This window comes from Bos indicus, chromosome 8 (assembly GCF_029378745.1).
Source record: "Bos indicus isolate NIAB-ARS_2022 breed Sahiwal x Tharparkar chromosome 8, NIAB-ARS_B.indTharparkar_mat_pri_1.0, whole genome shotgun sequence".
In the NCBI taxonomy this organism is placed as follows: Eukaryota; Metazoa; Chordata; class Mammalia; order Artiodactyla; family Bovidae; genus Bos; species Bos indicus.
The window spans coordinates 94,248,364-94,270,640 of record NC_091767.1 but is presented as its reverse complement, the minus strand read 5'-3'; the positions used below and the strand labels follow the sequence as shown (position 1 = coordinate 94,270,640).

The following is a 22,277-nucleotide window of genomic DNA, read 5'->3' as shown; positions in this document are numbered from 1 at the left end:
GGTCCCATCACTTCATGGGAAATAGATGGGGAAACAGTGGAAACAGTGTCAGACTTTATTTTTTTGGGCTCCAAAATCACTGCAGATGGTGATCACAGCCATGAAATTAAAAGACGCTTACTTCTTGGAAGGAAAGTTATGACCAACCTAGATAGCATATTGAAAAGCAGAGACATTACTTTGTCAACAAAGGTCCATCTAGTCAAGGCTATGGTTTTTCCAGTGGTCATGTGTGGATGTGAGAGTTGGACTGTGAAGAAGGCTGAGTGCCAAAGAATTGATGCTTTTGAACTGTAGTGTTGGAGAAGACTCTTGAGAGTCCCTTGGACTGCAAGGAGATCCAACCAGTCCATTCTGAAGGAGATCAGCCCTGGGATTTCTTTGGAAGGAATGATGCTAAAGCTGAAACTCCAGTACTTTGGGCACCTCATGCGAAGAGTTGACTCATTGGAAAAGACTCTGATGCTGGGAGGGATTGGGGGCAGAAGGAGAAGGGGACGACAGAGGATGAGATGGCTGGATGGCATCACTGACTCGATGGATGTGAGTTTGAGTGAATTCCAGGTTTTGGTGATGGACAGGGAGGCCTGGCGGGCTGCGATTCATGGGGTCACAAAGAGTCGGACACGACTGAGTGATTGAACTGAACTGAACTGAATATTTTTAACATCTTGTGGCTTCATGCTAGAATTTTTATACTGTCTTTATAACTTTTTCACAGAAATATTAAAGCACATCTGCCTATTAGTAAAAAAAATCTCAACTTCATACCAAAAAATGGATATTCTTTCCAACAGACATAGTGAGTTTACAGAGTAAAACTGCTTGTTAGTCATTATTTACCAGGTAATTGGTTCTTGAGTGCCTTTTTTTATCACCTAGAATTAAGAAAGCTAAATCTGGGACTCAGAGTGAAAGAAGAATGCATGTTTACGGAATAAAAATATCCAAAAGCATAAAAAGTTAGATTGATTGAAGTAGGGGAAATAGGATAAAAGGAGAGGTACCCTAATATTGGTCCAGTACAATTACATTGGAGGAGAGGATGGCAAAACACTCCAGATACACTGGAGGAGGGAATGGCAAGCCACTCCAATATTCTTGTCTTGACCACCTCATGAACACTATGAAATAGCAAAAGGATACGATTCTGAAGATGAGCTCCCCTCAGGTCAGAAGGTGTCCAGTGTTTTACTGAGGAAAAGCGGAAGGGCAATTATTAGTAGCTTCAGAAAGAATGAAGCAGCTGGGCCAAAGAGGAAATGACACTAAGTTATCGATATGTCTGGTGGTGAAAGTAAAGTCCGATGCTATAAAGATTAATACTGCATAGGAATCTGGAATGTTAGGTCTATGAGTGAAGGTAAATTGAAGGTGGTCAAGCAGGAAATAGAAAGAGTGAACAGTGACATCTTAGGAATCAGTGAACTAAAATGGATGGGCTGGGCAAATTTAATTCAGATGACAATTAAATCTACCACTCTGGACAAGAATCCTTTAGAAGAAATGGAATAGCCCTCATAGTCAACAAAGAGTTTGAAATTCAGTATTTGGGTGCAGTCTCAATGACAGAATGATCTCTGTTCGTTTCAAAGGTAAACCATTGAACATCATAGTAATCCATGCCTATGCCCCAACCACTAATGCCAAAGAAGATGAAGTTGACTGGTTCTAAGAAGTCCCCCAAGACCTAGAACTAATACCAAGATAAAGATGTCCTTTTCATTATAGGGGAATGCAAAAGTAGGATGCCAAGAGATACCTGGAGTAACAGGAAAGTTTGGCCTTAAAGTACAAAATAAAGCAGGACCAAAGCTACAGAGTTTTGTCAAGAGAACACACTGGTCATGGCAAATAACCTCTTCCAACAACACAAGAGACAACTCTACATATGGATATCACCAGATTATTAATACAAAAATCAGGTTGCTTATATTCTTGCAGCCAAAGATGGAGTAGCTCTATACAGTCAACAAAAACAAGACCTGGAGCTGACTGTGACTCAGATCAAAATTCAGACCTAAATTTAAGAAAGTAGGGAAAACCACTAGGTCGTTCAGGTATGACCTAAATGAAAACCCTGAAGATTATTATACAGTGGAGGTGAAGAATAGATTTAAGGCATTATATCTGGTAGACAGAGTGTGTATGTAATGCATTTAGAAGCATTCCTATGAATAAAGCTAGTGGAGGTGATGGAATTTCAGCTGAGCTATTTCAAATCCTAAAGAATGATGCTGTTAAAGTGTTACATTCAAAATGCCAGCAAATTTGGAGAACTCAGAAAAACTGGAAAAGTTCAGTTTTCATTCCAATTCCAAAGAAGGGCAATACCAAAGAATGTTCAAACTACCATACAATTGTGCTCATTTTACATGTTAATAAGGTTGTGCTCAAAATCCTTCAAGCTAGGTTTCAACAGCATGTGAACCAAGAACTTCCAGATGTACAAGCTGTGTTTAGAAATGGCTGAGGAACAAGAGATCAAATTGCCAACATTCAATGGGTCATAGAGAAAGCAAGGGAATTTCAGAAAAACATCTTGTGCTTCATTGACTACATGAAAGCCTTTGACTGTGTGAATCACAACAAACTGGGAAATTCTGGAAGAGGTGGGAATACCAACCCACATTACCTGCCCCTGAGAAACCTGTATGTAGGTCAAGAAGCAACAGTTAGAACCAGACATGGAACAAAGGACTTGTTCAAAGTTGGGAAAGGAGAACAACAAGGCTGTATATTGTAACTGTGCATATTTAAATTTTATGCAGAGTACATCATGTGAAATGCTGGGCTGGGTGAATCACAAGCTGGAATTAAAATTGCCAGGAGGAATCTTATCAACCTCAGATATGCAGATAATACCAATCTAATGGCAGAAAATGAAGAACTAAAGAGCCTCTTTCGGAGAAGGCAATGGCACCCCACTCCAGTACTATTGCCTGGAAAATCCCATGGATGGAGGAGCCTGGTGGGCTGCAGTCCATAGGGTCGCTAAGAGTCGGACACAACTGAGTGACTTCACTTTCAATTTTCAGTGCCATGCATTGGAAAAGGAAATGGCAACCCATCACTGTTCTTGCCTGGAGAATCCCAGGGACGGGGGAGCCCGGTGGGCTGCCATCTATGGGGTCTCACAGAGTCGGACACGACTGAAGTGACTTAGCATCAGCAGCAGCAAAGAGCCTCTTTATGAGGATCAAAGTGGAGTGAAAAAAAACTGGCTTAAAACTCAACATTCAAAAAATGAAGCTCATGGCATCTGGTTTCATCACTTCATGGCAAATAGAAGGGTAAAAAGTAGAAGCTGTGATAGATTTTCTATTCTTGGGCTCCAAAACTATAGTTTTTCATGACTATAGTCATGAAATTTAAAAAATGCTTGCTCCTGGAAAGGAAAGCCATGACAAGCTAGACAGTGTATTAAAATCACTTGGTCAACAAAAATCATATAGTCAAAGCTGTGATTTTTCCAGTAGTCATGTATAGATGTCAGAGTAAGACCATAAAGGTTGAGTGTTGAAGAACTGATGCCTTCAAATTGTGGTGCTTTAGAAGACTCTTGCTAGTCAAGGCTATGGTTTTTTCAGTGGTCATGTATGGATGTGAGAGTTGGACTGTGAAGAAAGCTGAGCACCGAAGAATTGATGTCTTTGAACTGTGGTGTTGGAGAAGACTCTTGAGAGTCCCTTGGACTGCAAGGAGATCCAACCAGTCCATTCTGAAGGAGATCAACCTTGGGATTTCTTGGGAAGGAATGATGCTAAAGCTGAAACTCCAGTACTTTGACCACCTCATACGAAGAGTTGTCTCATTGGAAAAGACTCTGATTCTGGGAGGGATTGGGGGCAGGAGGAGAAGGGGACGACAGAGGATGAGATGGCTGGATGGCATCACTGACTCAATGGACGTGAGTCTGAGTGAACTCCGGGAGTTGGTGACGGACAGGGAGGCCTGGCGTGGTGCGATTCATGGGGTCGCAAAGAGTCGAACATGACTGAGCGACTGAACTGAACTGAGAAGACTCTTGAGAGCTCCTTAGACTGCAAGGAGATCAAACCCTAAAAGAAGTGTCAACCCTGAATATTCATTGGAAAGACTGATATTGATGCTGAAGCTCCAGTACTTTGGCCACCTAATTCAAAAAGCCAACTCATTGGAAAAAACTCTGATGCTTGGAAATATTGAGGGCAGGAGGAGAAAAGGGGTCAGAGGATGGATGATTGGATGGCATCACCAACTAATTGGAAATGAATCTGAGCAAACTTTTGAGATACTAAAGGACAGGTGGGCCTGGTGTGCTGCAGTTCATGGGGTCGCCAAGAGTCAGGCACTGCTTAGCAACTGAACAACAGCAAGCACATAAAAATGATTAGTAGCTGTTTGCATAGTTCCAAAAGTGTTAATTAAAGGCTAAATGCACCAATTACTTGAGTAAGGAGAAATGGTCTATATGTTAAGTGCCTGTGTGTTTGGTAAATGAATTAGAGCAGTTTCAGTGGATTCTGTGACCATGAACAATATTACTGGAAATGTATATGTGTGTGTCTGTGTGTGTTGAGGGAGAGAGGTGCTATTTCTGAGGAAACTTTAAAAGGAAGGGCCTGAGGCTTTAATGAAGCAAGGTATTTGGATACAGGGCACATTGTTTGTGCTCTCTGGGTGGTGGCAGTGGATGTCTCCCTGACAAATCACTTCAAGTGAGATCTGTCAAAGAATAGACCTGTTGGAAGATGTGTCTTTTTGGTCACAGTCTTTCTGTGTGTCCCCTTCCACTGGACTTAAGTGCAAGTGAAGTCACTCAGTTGTGCCTGACTCTTTGTGACCCCTTGGACAGTAGCCTGCACCACTCTCCTCCATGAAAATCCATGGGATTTTCAAGGCAAGAATACTGGAGTGGGTTGCCATTTCGTTTTCCAGGAATCTTCCCAACCCAGGGATCGAACCCAGGTCTCTCACATTGTAGACAGACACTTTACCATCTGAGCCACCAGGGTAGTTCCACTGGACTTAAGCAGAAGCCAATTAAAATGGCACTTAAAGGTGTTTGCAATACAAGTCACAGACTTACAGATAGTATAAGAAAGAAAGAAAGTGAAGTCGCTCAGTCGTGTCCGACTCTTTGCGACCCCATGGACTGTAACCTGCCAGGCTCCTCCATCCATGGGATTCTCCAGGCAAGAGTACTGGAGTGGGTTGCCATTTCCTTCTCCAGGGGATCTTCCCAACCCAGGGATCTAACCCGGGTCTCTGGCATTGTAGGCAGACTCTTTACCATCTGAGCCACCAGGGAAAATATACAGACAGTATATTCAAGTCATATATCTGATAACATTTCATACTCAGACTAGATAAAGAATTCTCAAGCTGCAATGATAGTAAATAACCCAATTAAAAATGAGCATAACACATGAATGATGCTTTACTAAAGAGAACACAAGGGTGGCAAAACCCCAAAACAATAGTCATTAAGGAAATGTCTATGATATTATATCCCCACATACCTAACAGAATGGGTAAAATATATATAGTGACAATACCAATTGTTGATCAGGGTGGGAAGCAACTAGAACTTAAATTTGTCAAAACTGAAAAATGATAGCAACCACTCTAGAAAGCTGTTTAACAGTGTCTTATAAAATTAAATATTCATGTCGTATATCATCTAGTATGCTATCCCTTGATTTTTGCCCTAAAAAATGGCAACTTGTGTTGACACAAAAATCTGAGCATAAAAGTCTATAACAGCCTATTCATAACTACCCCAAACTGGAAAGAACTCAAATGTCTTTCAACAGGTAAATAGATAAACTGTATCAATACAATATCAGTCAATATCAATACAATGGAGTACAACTCACTTATAACAACTTTGAAGAATCTCAAAGGATTTATAATAAGTGAAAGAAGCCAGACAACAATGACTCATATGATTCCTTATATATGGCATTCTGCAAAAGGTTAAACTATAGGGATCAAAAACATATACATCTCCACCAGGATTTATGAATAGATGAAATGAGTGATTATTAACCCCCTAAAACAAGGGGGTTTTAGGGTGAGAGAAGAGTTCTATGTCTTGATCACCATGATAGTTACATGAATCTGTATATGTGTTAGAACTCAAAGAACTATAAGCTGAGAGAGACAAAATTTTTCTGCATATTTTACTGCCTGATAATTTAAAATAAAATTTTAAAAGTCACTCTATATCTCACCAAGAAAGGTATTTGTATTGTAAGAAGACTTTAGATTACTGGGCTTCATATGAATCGCAACTGTTTTTCTTTTTTTTTGGCAATTAGGCAGTCAGTAGCCACTAGTTGGGTTTACTGCTAACCATTCTGTCATCAGATTGACACACATCTTTCAGTGTTTCAGTATTCAGTGGGTTACTGTTGATCCTCCTGACCCGGGAGCTAGGCTGCCTAACTCTTAGATAATTATGGGCTACAAGCAGGCTTGAATTTGAGCCCAGGTTTTGCTACACATCAGTTATATGACTTTAGACTTAAACTGTCTTAGTTTTACTTAGATAAGATCCTTATCTTTAAAGTGATATATATTGTGAAGTTTAAATGAGGTAATGCATGGAAGAAAACCTCATACACAGTTGCCGGTTCACAAAGAGTGATTTGTACAATAGCTTCTCCCTCATATTTCTCTTCTTGTATTATTCTTGTATTATTTACTTCTTTATTCCCTTACACCTCTCTTCTTCCCCTTCCTTATTTTCTTTCTTCCCTCTTTTCACTGGGTTCAGGAAAATTTCTGTATTTGTTCATTGATGAACTTACTATAGTAAATAAACTATTACTAAAAAAAAATTATTTGACTACTTCCAGGTAAAAGAGAGATGTAAAATGGTGTGGGAAAACAAAACCATTCTGGTAGAATTTTTCCTGAAGCGGCTTTCTGGTTATCCAAGGTTTGAGCTACTCTTTTTGTGCTAATCTTAATAATGCATGTGGTTATCCTTCTGGGAAATGGCACCTTATTCTCATCAGCATCTTAGACTCCCATCTTCACACCCCTATGTACTTCTTCCTGGGGAACCTCTCTTTTTTGGACATCTGCTACTCCACCACTTCCATTCCTCTCATGGTGGTGAGCTTCCTCTCAGAAAGAAAAGACCATCTCCTTCTCTAGCTGTGCTGTGCAGATGTTCTTTGGCTTGGCCATGGGGATAACAGAGTGTGTGCTCCTGGGCATGATGTCCTTTGACAGATATATGTCTATCTGTAACCCTCTGAGATAATTCTGTTATCATGAGCAAGGGTTCCTATGTGCCCATGGCAGCTGGCTCCTGGTTTGCAGGGGTTATCAACTCTGCCGCACGAATTGCATTTGTAGTACAGTTGCCCTTTTCCAGGAATAATGTCATCAATCATTTCTCCTGTGAAATTTTGGCTGTCATGAAACTGGCTTGTGCTGACATCTCAGGCAATGCATTCATCATGTTTGTGGCTCTGGAATTGTTCACATTGATACCCCTTCTCTTAATTGTCATCTTACTCATTAATCATTTCCAGCATTTTGAAGATCCACACTTCTGAGGGGAGAAGCAAAGCCTTCTCTACCTGCTCTGCTCATCTGACTGTGGTTATAGTATTCTTCAGAAGCATTCTCTTCATGTACATGAAGCCCAAGTCTAAAGAGACACTCAATTCAGATGAAATGGATGCTACTGACAACTTATAACTGTGTTCTATGGAGTGATGACTCTCAGGATGAGTCCTTTAATCTACAGTTTCAGAAACAAGGATGTGAAGGAAGCAGTAACACATCTATTTAATAGAAGTTTCTTCAACAAGTGAATGGAAGAAGCATAGGATTGGAAACATGTTGGACAGTGTTGAAACTTGAGAATTATGTAGTGTTTTGGTTATCTTGACTTCTTTTTGTGTTTTTTGTATTTTATTTTATGTTTTAACTTTTTTATATTTAAAAAAATCAATAATGGCATATAGCATTTCAAAGTTATTTCATGCTGTTTATAAAGAATTTGAAAGATGCAGGACAGTAGAATGAGAAGAAAAGAGATCATGTATTGCTCTAAAACTTTATGAAAAATATGCTATATTCATTGCATTGTGTGTTATATGCCCTTTTATGTTCACATTTTATGCAATATTATTTTATAGGCATTACTTCATTAAATCTTTCAAAATAAATAATTGTCTTTGTTGGGGAAAAAAATCTAAACAGAAATCTCCCAAAACACCGTACCCACATTTCAGTTGTAGTTTCCCACTAATCTACAAAGAGTCCGAAACCAGTAAATGCTATTTTCTTGTTCAGTATTTACAATATTTTTTTCTATGGAATTTAATGATATTGAACATTTGCAACTATAGAGGGAGTGGGTAAATGGGGCTTTTGGGTGAGCCCTATGCAATCAATCAGGATGCCTTTTGTTTTTCCTTAAAATTGTTTTCAGCTTACATGATAGTATTATCATAAAGAACATTTTGCAAAATTAAAACATAGTTTGAAATTCAGTCTGCTGATCCAAGTTAAAACGTGGACAAATGTTGAGTTAGATGGGAGGTCATATCAGTGTGATTTAGAAGACCAGATTCTTTGTTATCCTGAGGATCTTAATTACTTTTCTAAATCTTAGAATATCCAAGCTCTTGGTTTTAGTATATATCTGCCTTTATGTCTTATCTCTGTTACTAACTAGCATAGTGATCTTTGGAAGCAGAGGATTGGGAGATGTCAGAAGAAGATAACATTATCTTGATTTTCCTTGGCTTTCTCTTCAAATTTTCACTCTATCAAAAGAGAACACTTCTAATTTACAGTCTAAGATGAATGATAGGTTTGTTCAAGAATGAGGAACATCCTAGGAAATTCATTTGGTTGGACACATTTTATATTGATAAATCTGTAAATTCATAGGATGTTGAGCATAACATTTTTTACATAGACAAATAAGAAAAAATGTTTGTGGAATTTGAGGTATATTTATTTTATTATTCCAAGTTTATTTTTTAATTTTAGTAGGAGTATTAAACAGTCATGAACTATATTCCATTACCTCTAGCTTCGTAAACAACATTTTCGAGTGCATCGCTGGCGAGGCATCGCACCTGGCACATTACAACAAGTGTTCAACTATCACATCCAGGGAGATCCAGACCGCCGTGCGCTTGCTGCTACCTGGGGAGCTGGCCAAGCACGCCATGTCCGAGGGCACTAAGGCTGTCACCAAGTATACCAGCTCCAAGTAAATATAATATGCCTTGCCGCTGTTAAGGGAGAAGGCAATGGCACCCCACTCCAGTATTCTTGCCTGGGAAATCCCATGGACGGAAGGCCTTTTGGGCTGTAGTCCATGGTGCCACTAAGAGTCGGACATGACTGAGTGACTTCACTTTCACTTCCATAATAATCATTCACAGATTACATCTGATGGCAAAAGTTGAGACCATTGATGTATCAGATTCATACAGTGACAAAATAAGTTATGAGAACCTATTACTTCCCATACACCAGCTCATAGAACTCCACCCACCCCAACTAAGAGTTCCAAGTAGGTGGAAAACGTCTAAACTTAGGCATGTTATGTTTGACCCATAGGATATCCCTTATAGTAATTTTGTCTTTTCTAAGAACTTGAGTCCAGCTGCTTCCAGAAACCCTCTGAGATGACTGATCTAGGTCCCAATCTTTTAACAATTTATGAATTTCCTCTAGAAAATTTATTAAAGCAAATAGAAATTTTAATGTGCGTATTTCTCCTCAGAGTAGGACACCAGAAGGGTTTCCCCTTCAAAGGGTTGTGGAATCAAGATGTGGAGGAAAGAAAGGCAAGTCACTTGTTTTGATGTAGCCATGTATCAAGTTTTCTTGGCAAATACACTATCATTATGTTAAATACACTATCATAATACTGATATACTTGTTTAATACTTGAGCCTGTAAAGGGTTCTTCATTCAGAAAATTTATTATGAAAGTCTTCTATATTTTACTAATTTTTCTTAGGATTTGTGATTTGGAAAAAAAAGTTTTTTAGAAGGAATGATAACACCCCCACACTATCATATAATAATAAAATTAAATGAAATAATTTCATTCTGGTTAAGTCATCCAGAGTGTATACTGTAATTTGTAACTAAGCCATGATTGACACATGGCAAATGAGGCCCTCTTTGCTTCGGTTTGTTTGGTTTCATCCATCTTCCCCTAACCCCCATCTGCCCCTTTATTTAGGTTTCTTTGATGCAGAGTTTTTCTTTCCCTGGATTCATCATGCCATGTCTTGTCTTTCACTCTTGATGTTATTAGTTCTGTTTCTTGAAATTTTCTTCCCATATTCCTTCTTTCTCAAGTTTTTACTCACAAATTAAGGATCAGTTCATCTATTACCTCTCTTGGAAATTACTTCTTGATTCTGAATTGCCTTCATTTATTGGAGAAGGCAATGGCACCCCACTCTAGCACTCTTGCCTGGAAAATCCCATGGACGGAGGAACCTGGTGGGCTGCAGTCCTTGGGGTCGCTAAGAGTTGGACATGACTGAGTGACTTCACTTTCACTTTTCACTTCCATGAATTGAAGAAGGAAATGGCAACCCACTCCACTGTTCTTGCCTGGAGAATCCCAGGGACGGGGGAGTCTGGTGGGCTGCTGTCTATGGGGTCTCACAGAGTCAGACATGACTGAAGCGACTTAGCAGCAGCAGCAGCAACAACAGCATACCTCAATAGCACACCAAGTCATCATTTTTTGTTGCAGCTTTAGGTAAGTGTAAGTTTCCTAATGGGAGGGACTGGCAATGGGAAAAACTGGGTCTTGACCTGATGAGCAGGGCCTTACTCAATAAAACTTTAATCCAATTATTTGCTGATGAGTGGCATTGCATTCCCTCTCTGGTAGTTATTAGGCCTAAGGCCAACTTCAAGGCCAGATTCCCTGGAGATTCCTGAGATGGGAACTTGAGTTCTAATTTCTGGAGCTGAACTTCATGAACAGAACATGCAAACACTCACAGTTGCATGCAAGTGAATAGGATTTATTTTAAAAGAGAATAAAATACAAAGCTCTCAGCACAGTCAGTTCAGTTCAGTTGCTCAGTCATGTCCAACTCTTTGCAAACCCATAGAATGCAGCATGTTGGGCTTCCCTGTCCATCACCAAGTCTTGGAGCTTGTTCAAACTCATGTCCTTTGAGTCAGTGATGCCATCCAACCATCTCATCCTCTGCTGTCCCCTTCTCCTCCTGCCCTCAATCTTTCCCAGCACCAGGGTCTTTTCCAAGGAATCAGTTCTTTACATCAGGTGGTCAAAGTATTGGAGTTTCACTTTCAGCATCAGTCCTTCCAATGAATATTCATGACTGATTTGCTTTAGGATTGACTATGGCTTGATCTCCTTGCATAGACAGCATAAACACTGAGAGGGGTAAATAATCCCCCAGAAAGACAGGACTTACTGGCACTGATCTGTGCATTTTTGGTTGGCTCCTGTCCTTAAAATCTGTCATTTCTAACCAATCAGTTTAAAGATCACATTTTAACTTAACATCTTTATGGCCCTTGGATAGCAAGAAGATCAAACCAATCTATCTTAAAGGAAATCAGTCCTGAATATTCATTGAAAGGATGGATGCTGAAGCTGAAGCTCCAATACTTTGGCTACCTGATGCGAAGAACTGACTCATTAGAAAATACCCTGATGCTAGGAAAGATTGAAAGCAGTAGGAGAAGGGGATGACAGAGAATGAGATGGTTGGATGGCATCACCAACTCAGTGGAGTTTGAGCAAGCTCCAGGAGTTGATGATGGACAGGGAAGCCTGGCATACTGCAGTCCACGCAAAGAGTCACTACTGAGCAACTGAACTGAATGGTTTATATTGATCCTTAGATTAAGTTGCCACCCTTTATTGTGCCCCCTGGCCATTTAAAAGTAGACCAGATGTAAGGGCCAAAGATGAATGGATCACCAGTTGTTTTTCCCTCAAGCTTATGGAACAGGTGTTAATTACTGACCTTTCCTGGATCTGAGTGCTGATAATTTATCAGAAAAAGGACACGTTTCATGAATTCGGGACAAAAGGTATAGTTTTAGGTTAATGGGGCGAGATATTTATTGAAAACAGGACCGAAGTCTCAGAGTCCTACCCTGACTACCTAGTAATTTCTCCCTCATTCCCAGTCCCTTTGTTGGATCCTCAGGAGGGGAAGCCTGAGGTGGTTTTCAGAACTTTCACAACAGTAGGAGAACTTATTGGGTATTATTGTTCTCCAGTTTGTGGGTCAGCCACTTGGCAGTGTGGGATTTGATTTTATCATGCTGCTACCATCTCGCTGCAGCTTTGTCTTTGTGCAGCTTCTTCTTGTCTTTGGATGTGGTGTATCTTTTTTGGTGGGAGCCAGAGTCCTCTTCTGATGGTTGTTGAACAACTAGTCTAATGTTGGGGTTCTCTCAGGAGGAGATAAGTGCATGTCCTTCTATTCTGCCATCTTGAGCCAGAAGTCTCAATTTATTTTCATCTTTGTTCTTTACATCTCTGTGTGTGTATTGCCTAAGGATATACTTTCTTTCCTTGCCTTACTTTCTCTTCCTTCCTTTTTTCTTTCTTTATTTTTTAAAAAATTTTCTTTTACAGTATGTCTCAGTTTTAGAAATTTATATATATTTATTCAAAAAGTCAGCATTTATATAAGCTAAATATATAAAGTGAATGTCTATAAAATCTATAGTTTCTAAAAAAATGTATAAAGAAATTGTGTACTGTAAATAACCATTTATACTTCAAAAATTGTGTAGGTGTGTTTGTGTGTTAATATGAGTATGTGTGTAAGAGAGACAGGGGAGGGATAGACAGAGATAGAGAGAGAGAGACAGAGAGAGAATTCAACTGGGGAAACTTTGATAACATTGCACAAGACTCCTCCTGATTCTGTGTGAAGCAGAGTAATAGGCTTCCTGTAATTAGGTCTTCAGGGCTTTATTTCTGGAGTCTCATAAGTTTTTACATATTTCATCTATGAAGCAATTGAAAATTTTGCACAGAGGTTTAGAAACATCCTTTAGAACATTTAAATTGTGTCCCAAAGCCTGAAGCATGTTCTTTAGGTATTTGTGGGTCTCCACAATGGGGTCGTATTTCAGCCTGGGCTTCAGGGGCAAGTTGTCCTATTCCTAAAATTTATTACTAAATATTAATTTTCTTTCTATTTTGAACTAGAGGAATCTAACAATTCTTTATTTGAACGAGAGGAATTTATCCTAGTTATCATACTTGCAACCTGCATACTTCTATAGATGTCAACAAATGAGTGAATTTCTATGGCAAATGATTACTCATCAGTAGCTGCCTCTTTAGAGGTTCATGAAATGAGGAGTCATGAAAATTGGCTACATGTAAAAAAAGAAAGATAAAAATATTTATTGTTGCTCCAACCTAGAAAGAGAGTCAGAACCTGGTTTGAAGGTAAGTTATTGTAAAGACAAGAACCAAATCTTATCAACTACAAGCAAGAGTTAGACTGATGGGTTAAATGTGTCAAGTTTGAAATTAAGATGTTTTTCTCACTGAACAGAGACTAAATATTGGAAATGGAATTTAAGGGTCTAGTCACTGAGAGCTAATAGGGAGAAATAAAGACTTTTGAGATCACAAGAGCAGTTTAACATGCAAAGGCATTGAGCAAGGAACAGAATGGAATTTCAGTAGTTATGAATTCCTTTGTGTCAGTGTGTAGCTTTTTAGAGTAGCACACAGTATTTGAACACTCTGTTATCATTTTAGCTAATTAAGCTTCACTACACAGTAGAGAGGGAACTCTGTGTTCTGTAGCATGAAATTCATAACAAACAAGTCTTTCCTGGTCCCCTAGCAGCAACTCTGCTTCATTTGGCTCAATCAACTGATAGCAGGATGAACTATATGGCACATACTGTGCTAGGGACGCTTTGTGCAGAGAAAACATGTGAGGAGGAAAACTATGACCAACATGCCTTAAAGAAACCTCATATCTGAAACAGATGATTTACCAAAGCAGTGAATAGCCAGAAAGAGACCTGGTTGAGCATTATCCTAGTGTGTTTGCATACACTATTGGTGACTATTTTTAATATTTGTTTTTCTATTATTAGGTTATAACTGTAAAAATGAGTGACTTTTCTATTTATTTTTTTATGTTATAGGCTTGCTAAAAATGTTAACACAGTCTCAGTAAAAAAAAAAAAAAAAAAAATCAGCTATCTTTTTAAGACAAGGAACATACTAATGCCTCCCTAAAATCCTTTTTTTTTTTATGGAGTGAATTGAAACTTATGAGTGATTTTTCCTACTTGCCACTCAATTTGTTGACATCCAAAGGATCAGTTGTGATAAAGGACTGGAGTGTTATATACTGTGATAAAGTGTATTAGGATTTGATGGTAAGATGAACATAATACCATTTGCCAGAACACTGTGTGTGACGTGATTAAACTTTTTTCGGCTGTATATACCTGGCCATGGAAAAGACAATGACTGGTTCAAAGATGTAAAAAGACTCTAACAAAAGGAAGAACCGTGATAGAGTGGCATAAAGGAAACTACCAATAGTGGAAACCATTCCTGTGATAATTGTATAATATATACTATCTCTTTTAATCTTATCAACAAATATATGGTACAGGTGCTGTCTTTATCTTCATGCTATAGCTGGGGAAGGTGATGATCAGAAATATGCCCAGGCCACCCTGCTTAGTAAAGGGCAGAGATACCATTTAAACTAAGCCTACCTCCAAGGCCTGTGTTCCTAACAATATTATGGAATAAGTTTGGTAGAATATCATGTAGCATGTAGGCAGCTCATGGAACAAGGGTTTTTGTAGAGATGATTTTTATAGGTGTAGGTGTAACCTGCATTACTCAATGAACTTCACGTGTATCTACTGCCCTTTGGGGTTTCAAGTAGTTTACACAGTAACCCAGAAAACCTGAAAAATTCTAACAAAATGCAAATTTTATGAAAAGCTACAAAATATTAAGAGCTGGGAACAGGAGATTAGTTTAGAATGGAGAAATGAAGTTGAGTTTGCAGTGATGCTGAAGTGACTAATTATGTCTGGAAATTGGGAAGGTAGACCTGAGATTCAGAGCAAAGTACCTTTTAAAGAGAGGTGAACAAACAATTCTGAAGAGGGACGGCTCTTTGGACTTGTGGATGAAACAAGAATAATAGCTAACATTTTTCAGCTGTAATTTTGTTCCAGGAGTCTTACTAGCTCCTAAAGATAGTGGCACATTTAATGGAAAGGAAATGACTGGGGTAGAAGTATAGATTCTAAACCAGATCAGAGGATAGCTTGCAGTTTGATGGAGGGACAGGAGATCCATATGGGCCTGAAAATCCTAATGATACTACTGGAAATATCTTGAATATTAAACTATGACCATATTTAAAGGACTTGTTAGTCTTTGGCAATTCCCATTTAAGATGTGCTACTGAATAAGAACAGTTTTTAACTGTATGTAGTTGTGTCCCATGGCAATGGATGGTTTGATGTAGTGTGTCATCAGAAAAGTGAAAGGAGAAAGGTTATACATCTCAAAGACAAGAACTCTTTAGCTTAAATGTAATTTATTTTATGGTAGGTATTATAGTCACAAGGATCAAAATGTTTAAAAGGTACTGAACAACATACAGTAAACAGCCTCCCTTCCATTTCTGTTAATGAACTATTCATTTCCTTTCTTAGAGATACCAAGGTATTCCTGTTTATTTTTCTATAGGTATTCTACATAGGAGCAAAAAAATGTTGGTATCTGTGTGTGTGCACATGTGTGTGTGTGTGTACAGACACATATAGTGACTCAGACGGTAAAGAGTCTGCCTGCAGTGCAGGAGACCCGGGTTCAATCCCTGGGTTAAGAAAGTGCCCTGGAGAAGGGAATGACAACCCACTCCAGTATTCTTGTCTGGAAAATCCCATGGACAGAGGAGTCTGCAGGCCCCATTCCATGGGGTCACAAAGAGTCAGACACAACCATGCTACTAAAACACACACGTGTGTTCATGTGCATGCGTGTGTATGTACACACACATTTATGATTCTGTTTAACACTGCCAATTTGTCCTCCACAGAGGATGCACCAATTTATGTGTTCACTGAGAATGTATAAGAATGCCTGTCTCCCTACCTTTAGAAGGCAAGGTCATTAGAAATGAAACCATGGCTCATCCCTGTAAGACATCAGTGCAGTGCTACCTAGAGGATAAGTGAGTGATATTAGGAAAATTCTCTGAGCAGAAGTTCCTTACTAATTTGGTCACTAAGTTTCTTAAACATTCCTTTCAATATATATATATATGTGTGTGTATATTTTATATATATATAAACATATAAAGTACCAAATAGAGTAACAACATGTCAATTAGCAATAATAGCCTCAATTCATGTATCCATTTGTGTGTTTCTAGCTAATATATATTTTGATCTTCAAATTAATCTAAATTTGATTCTCCTAATTTATCTTGGTAGCATCTTGGAATTGTGGGGTATGCTTGTAGTTCTATCCTCATTTGGTGTTTGAGGGATAATTTAGGAGATTAGGAGCATTCTAGTTGAAAAAGTTCATTTGGATTTATCTGTAAGCTGGTGCATAAAAACCTGAATGAACTTTTTGGCCAACGCAATAGTTACTTTTTACAAACAAATGTTTGCTCTGTATGTCAGATTGTGAAAGTAAAGAAAGAAGGTAACTCACCACTTATGGAACGGAAAAAAGGAACAAAGTGTTCAAGTTAAGGCAAACAATTGGTGAATGACAATTTAATCAGCCAGCAGAAATAAGAAAGTGGGAAATATAAGTAATGCAAAACAAGTATGTAATAAAAATAAAGTATATGGAAGGAAAGAAATGAAGTACATTTATAATTGTATTCTAAAGTGAATGGAGTCAATATGCTCATAAAAAACAATGACTGTTAAAAGAATTAACAACTTACATCCGCATATATGTTACACACACTTAGTGATCAGATATTTTTATACAATTATTATTATATTAGTTTATTTTATTATAATAAAAAATGTGACCTGTAAGTCTAAAGTTATATATTTTTGGCAGCAAGTTACTTGATCCAAGTTGAAAATGTCAACAAAAAATATGAATTCTCTTTGGGGGAGATATTATGATTTATATATATACACATAATACATGTATACACATAATCAGGGCATTTATTGAATGCGCTATTCAAATCTTTGAGATAATTTTTCTGCTAGCTATATTTAATCAATTCTATATAAATATTTATAATCAAGTTTTATTTGTGTATCTAGGATTATTTTTATATGCTTAGTTTCTGTGTTGTTTAATGTACACCTGTTTATGGCTGATAACCTTCTTCATAAATTGTGAATGTTATAATTAATTGACCTATTTTTATCACATTTTGTACTTCCCTGGGTCAGGAAGATCCCCTGGAGTAGGAAATGGCAACCCACTCCCATATTCTTGCCTAGAAAATCCCATGGACAGAGGAGCCTGGTGTTCTTCAGTGCATAGGGTCGCAAAGGACTGGACACGAGTACACACAACAAAGTAACACAACAAAGAGAGCTAAAGTTGGGCTTCCCAGGTGGCACTGGTGTAAAGATCCTGCCTGCCAAGCACAGGAGATGTAAGAGATGCAGGTTCAATCCCTGGGCCAGAAAGATCCCCTGGAGTAGGAAATAGCAACCCACTCCAGTATTCTTGCCTGGATATCAATATCATAAACATAGAATTTAAGTTTAAAATACAAAATGTGATAAAAATTAATTGTAACATTCACAATGTATGAAGTTTATCAGCCATAAATAGGTATACACTAAACAACACAGAACTAAGCTTATAAAAATAATTCTAGATATACAAGTAAAACTTGATTCAGTTCAGTTCAGTTCAGTAACTCAGTTATGTCAGACTCTTTGCTACCCAATGGACTGCAGCATGCCAGGATTTCCTATCCATCACCAACTCCCGGAGCTTGCTCAAACTCATGTCCATCAAATCAGTGAAATCATCCAACCATCATTATATAGAGTTAATTAAATATAGATAACAGAAAATAATCTCAAGGATTTGAATAGGGCATTTAATAAACCTGATTATGTGTATACATGTATTGTTGTGTGTGTATATACATACATATAAATAATATATCTCCCCAAAGAGAATTCATATTTTTTGTTGACATTTACAACATGGATCAAGTAAGTGGAACCCCAAAATATATACCTTTAGAATTACAGGTCACATTTTTCATCATAATAAAATGAATTAGATATAATAAAATGGAATAAAAGTATCTGATCACTAGGTATGCATATCTAGATAACACTTGGATTAAAGACAGAAGGAGAAAAAAAATATCTGGAAACCAGTAACAAGAACATTTCATATAGAAATCTACAAAGCGTTTTAAATGACTCAGAGCTAGGAAGAGGATAAAGATAAAATATTAAGAAATAGTTTTTCTTATTTCATGAAATTATAAAATACCAAATAAGCCTAAAGAAATTTACAAACACAAAAACCTACATTAATGAAACAAAGTGGAAAGGACAAATCTCTTCAAAAGTATTAAAACTTTTTTTTGGAGAAAACTTGTAATAGGGGAAAACCTCTTGTGAAACACATGAAAAGAGAAATCAATTAAGAATAGTAGTGAAAAAGTAGATAGAACTACTCATAAGGGGAGACTACAGAATTATGAAGAATTATACACTAATAGGTATAGTTTTGTCACAGAAATGAATAATTTCATTCAAAATATAAAGAATTAAAGTGTTCTCAAATCACCATTTTGAACTCTTCTTTCTGACTAATCCCCTATTTTGGTCTGATATTTCTTTTGAAATATTAGTATTGTCTATTAGATTATAAGATATTCTAGACCGTGAGTCAAGTTTCTGCAAAATGGGCAATTAAGTTTGAACTCCACAGCCATAGGGCTTGAATTCAAGTTCTGGCTCAACCACTTATTTAGCTATGACCTTGACCTTGACCTTAAGCAAATTACTCATTTTCTCCCTTTTTATAATGAAAATGACAATGCTAATAATAGCAATAATTGCCTAATAGGGTTGCTTCTCAGACTAAATTAGGTAATGTATAAATAAAATAATTAGTAGTCATTTGGTCCTTTACTGTATTCATTTATTCAACAAATATTTCTGAACCTCTTATCTCTGTGTCTGTTATATTGTAGATACTGGTATTGTAGAAGTAAATAAGAAAAAGTCCCTGACTTAATGAATTTTTCATGCTAATGGACAAGACAGATAATAATTATAGCAGTATAGCATGGAAAAGTGACAAGATCATTAATCTATTGTGTGTGGGGTTGTTGTTGTTTAGTCACTAAGTTATGTCCAACTCTTTGTGACCCCATGGACTGTAGCCCACCAGGCTCTTCTGTCCATGCGATTTTCAGGCGAGAACATTGGAGTGAGTGGCCCTTTCCTTCTCCAGTGGTGCTTTGTAGCCAATAAAAACAGTTTACTTTTCAGTTACACATAATGCAATACTCGTATTTGTTTTAAACCTTGGTTAACTTGTGGTGACAAATATGACCAAAAGCTCAGGCTTCAGCAAGGAAGACTTGGATTTGAATCTTACCTCTGCTCTAAATTTACCTTTAATTGAGTTTACTCAATGTTTTTGCTTTGATTTATTTATTGTAAAATGTGGATGATGATACCTCTCTCCCAGAACCTTGATGAGATTCAATAAATTGCATGGCATATTGCTTGTAGCTTGAAAATATGTTCATTTCTCTTCCCTTCCCCTCTCTATTCTATTTGGTCCACTTTATTTCTTTTCTTCCTTCTTTGGTCTATTCCTTTTTATATTTTCTTTTCTTCCTATGAGTATATGGTACTTCTACACTGGTACATAGTTGAATATAATCATACTAGAATACATATTTCATCTTAACATATTCTAATATATTACAGGTGAAAAAGAAACCATACGATGGAATGGGAAAACCAAACCATTCTGGTGGAATTTTTTCTGAAGGGGCTTTCTGGTTATCCAAGGCTTGAGCTACTCTTTTTTGTGGTAGTCTTAATAATGTATGTGGTCATCCTTCTGGGGAATGGTACCCTTATTCTCATCAGCATCTTAGACTCCCACCTTCACACCCCTATGTACTTCTTCCTGGGGAACCTCTCCTTCCTGGACATCTGCTACACCACTGTCTTCATTCCCTCCGTGCTGGTGAGCTTCCTCTCAGTAAAAAAGACCATCTCCTTCTCTGGCTGTGCTATGCAGATGTTCCTTGGCTTGGCCATGGGGACAACAGAGTGTGTGCTCCTGGGCATGATGGCCTTTGACCGGTATGTGGCTATTTGCAACCCTCTGAGATATTCTGTCATCATGAGCAAGGGTTCCTATGTGCCCATGGCAGCTGGCTCCTGGATCGTAGGAATTGTCAACTCTACAGTACAAACTGGGTGTGTAGTACAATTGCCCTTCTGCAGGAATAATGTCATCAATCATTTCGCCTGTGAAATTCTGGCTGTCATGAAATTGGCCTGTGCTGATATCTCAGGTAACGAGTTCATCATGCTTGTGGCCACAACCTTATTCACAATGACACCATTATTGTTAATCATTATCTCTTACACATTAATTATTATCAGCATCCTCAGAATTCGCTCTTCTGAGGGGAGAAGCAAAGTCTTCTCTACCTGCTCAGCCCACTTGACTGTGGTGATAATATTCTACGGAACCATTCTCTTCATGTACATGAAGCCCAAGTCTAAAGAGACACTTAATTCAGATGACATGGATACTACTGACAAACTTGTATCTTTTTTCTATGGAGTGATGACTCCTATGATTAATCCTTTAATCTATAGTCTCAGGAACAAGGATGTGAAGGAAGCAGTAAAACATTTACTGAGAAGAAAAAATTTTAATAAGTAAATGGAAAAGGGACAGGTAACTTTTATAATCACAATGTAGAAATCAATTTTGTTGGTTAGTCGCTGAGTCTTCTCCAACTTTTTTGCAACCCAGTGGACTGTAGCCCACCAGGCTCCTCTGTCTATGGGATTTCCTAGGCAAGAATATGAATGGGTTGCCATTTTCTTCTCCAGGGGATCTCCCTGATCCAGGGATCAAACCCTCATCTCCTGCATTGCAGACGGATTCTTTACCACTGAGCAACCTAGGAAGCCCCTCATATCCAACTGCTGCTGCTGCTACTGCTGCTAAGTCGCTTCAGTCGTGTCCGACTCCGTGTGACCCCATAATCGGTAGCCCACCAGGCTCCCCCATCCCTGGGATTCTCCAGGCAAGAACACTGGAGTGGGTTGCCATTTCCTTCTCCAGGAGGCATTAATTATTCTTTTCTACTTTCAACATATCTGCTTTGGCAGTTTTCTTTTAAAATATATATACCTTCTGATACATGGGATCTAACTGCTTTGGTCTTACAACCAAATACCTGATATTTAAAGCTGTAAATATAAATAACTTCTGAGTCAAATTACCCACTGATAAAAATAGAGCTATATCTTTTTCTCTGTTCCATTGGCTCTCTATCCATGAAGTATTCAATGTATTGCCAATCCAAGAAGAATCTGTTATTAAGAAATGTCAATCTATCTTTTAGGTGGTTTTTACATTTGATTTTTATCTGGGGTTTATATTTCTTTCCTCTGTTTGTAATCTTCAATCTTTAAAAAAATAACCTCTGTCATTTTATTTCTTTTTATTTAAAATATTTATTTATTTGGCTCTGTTGGATCTTAGTTGCAGCATGTGGGATATTGCAGCACATGAACTTTCTAGTTATGGCATGTGGACTCCAGAGCTCACGGTCTCAATAGTTGTAGCACTTAGGCTTACTGGGCTTGGTTGTCCCAGGTATGTGGGATTTTAGTTCTCCAATCAGAGATCGAACCCATGTCCCTTTCACTGCAAGTCAGGTTCCCAACTATTGTACCATAAAGGAAGTCCTTATTTCTTCTTGATCTGAGTTGCACACTTCAGATTTTCATCTTAGACTTTAATGTTTATTTTAATATTACATCTCTTCTCTCTGTAACTGTTATCATATTAGCCTCTGAATTTTAAATTTTATTTAGATTTGATTATGTTTATTTTAGAATTAAAATAAAAAAAACTTTGAGGTACTAAGTTACTTGGTTTTATTTCTCTTTGATTGCTTTAGCTTTCTAATGCTAACAAAAATCCCATAATACTTAATTGTTCATTTTTGTTTAGATTTTAAAATATTCTTATTTTTCTATCTTATCCTTTAATT

General features: G+C 37.8%; 1 protein-coding gene and 1 pseudogene across 1 annotated transcript; both read left to right on the top strand.

Moving 5' to 3' along the window:
• Nucleotides 1-261: 261 nt before the first annotated feature.
• LOC139184628 (olfactory receptor 13C9-like) lies at nucleotides 262-12,565 on the top strand (annotated as a pseudogene).
• A 6,451-nt stretch (nucleotides 12,566-19,016) lies between these two features.
• Nucleotides 19,017-22,054, top strand: LOC139184629 (olfactory receptor 13C2-like). Its single transcript, XM_070795220.1, has one exon. It carries the CDS (start codon nucleotides 19,976-19,978, stop codon nucleotides 20,930-20,932), a length of 957 nt encoding a protein of 318 aa, XP_070651321.1. The 5' UTR covers nucleotides 19,017-19,975; the 3' UTR covers nucleotides 20,933-22,054.
• Nucleotides 22,055-22,277: the final 223 nt, after the last annotated feature.

What these genes read in the sequence shown, in the direction of transcription:
- LOC139184629 (XM_070795220.1), top strand. Translation starts at nt 19,976, where the DNA reads ATGGAATGGGAAAACCAAACCATTCTGGTGGAATTTTTTCTGAAGGGG.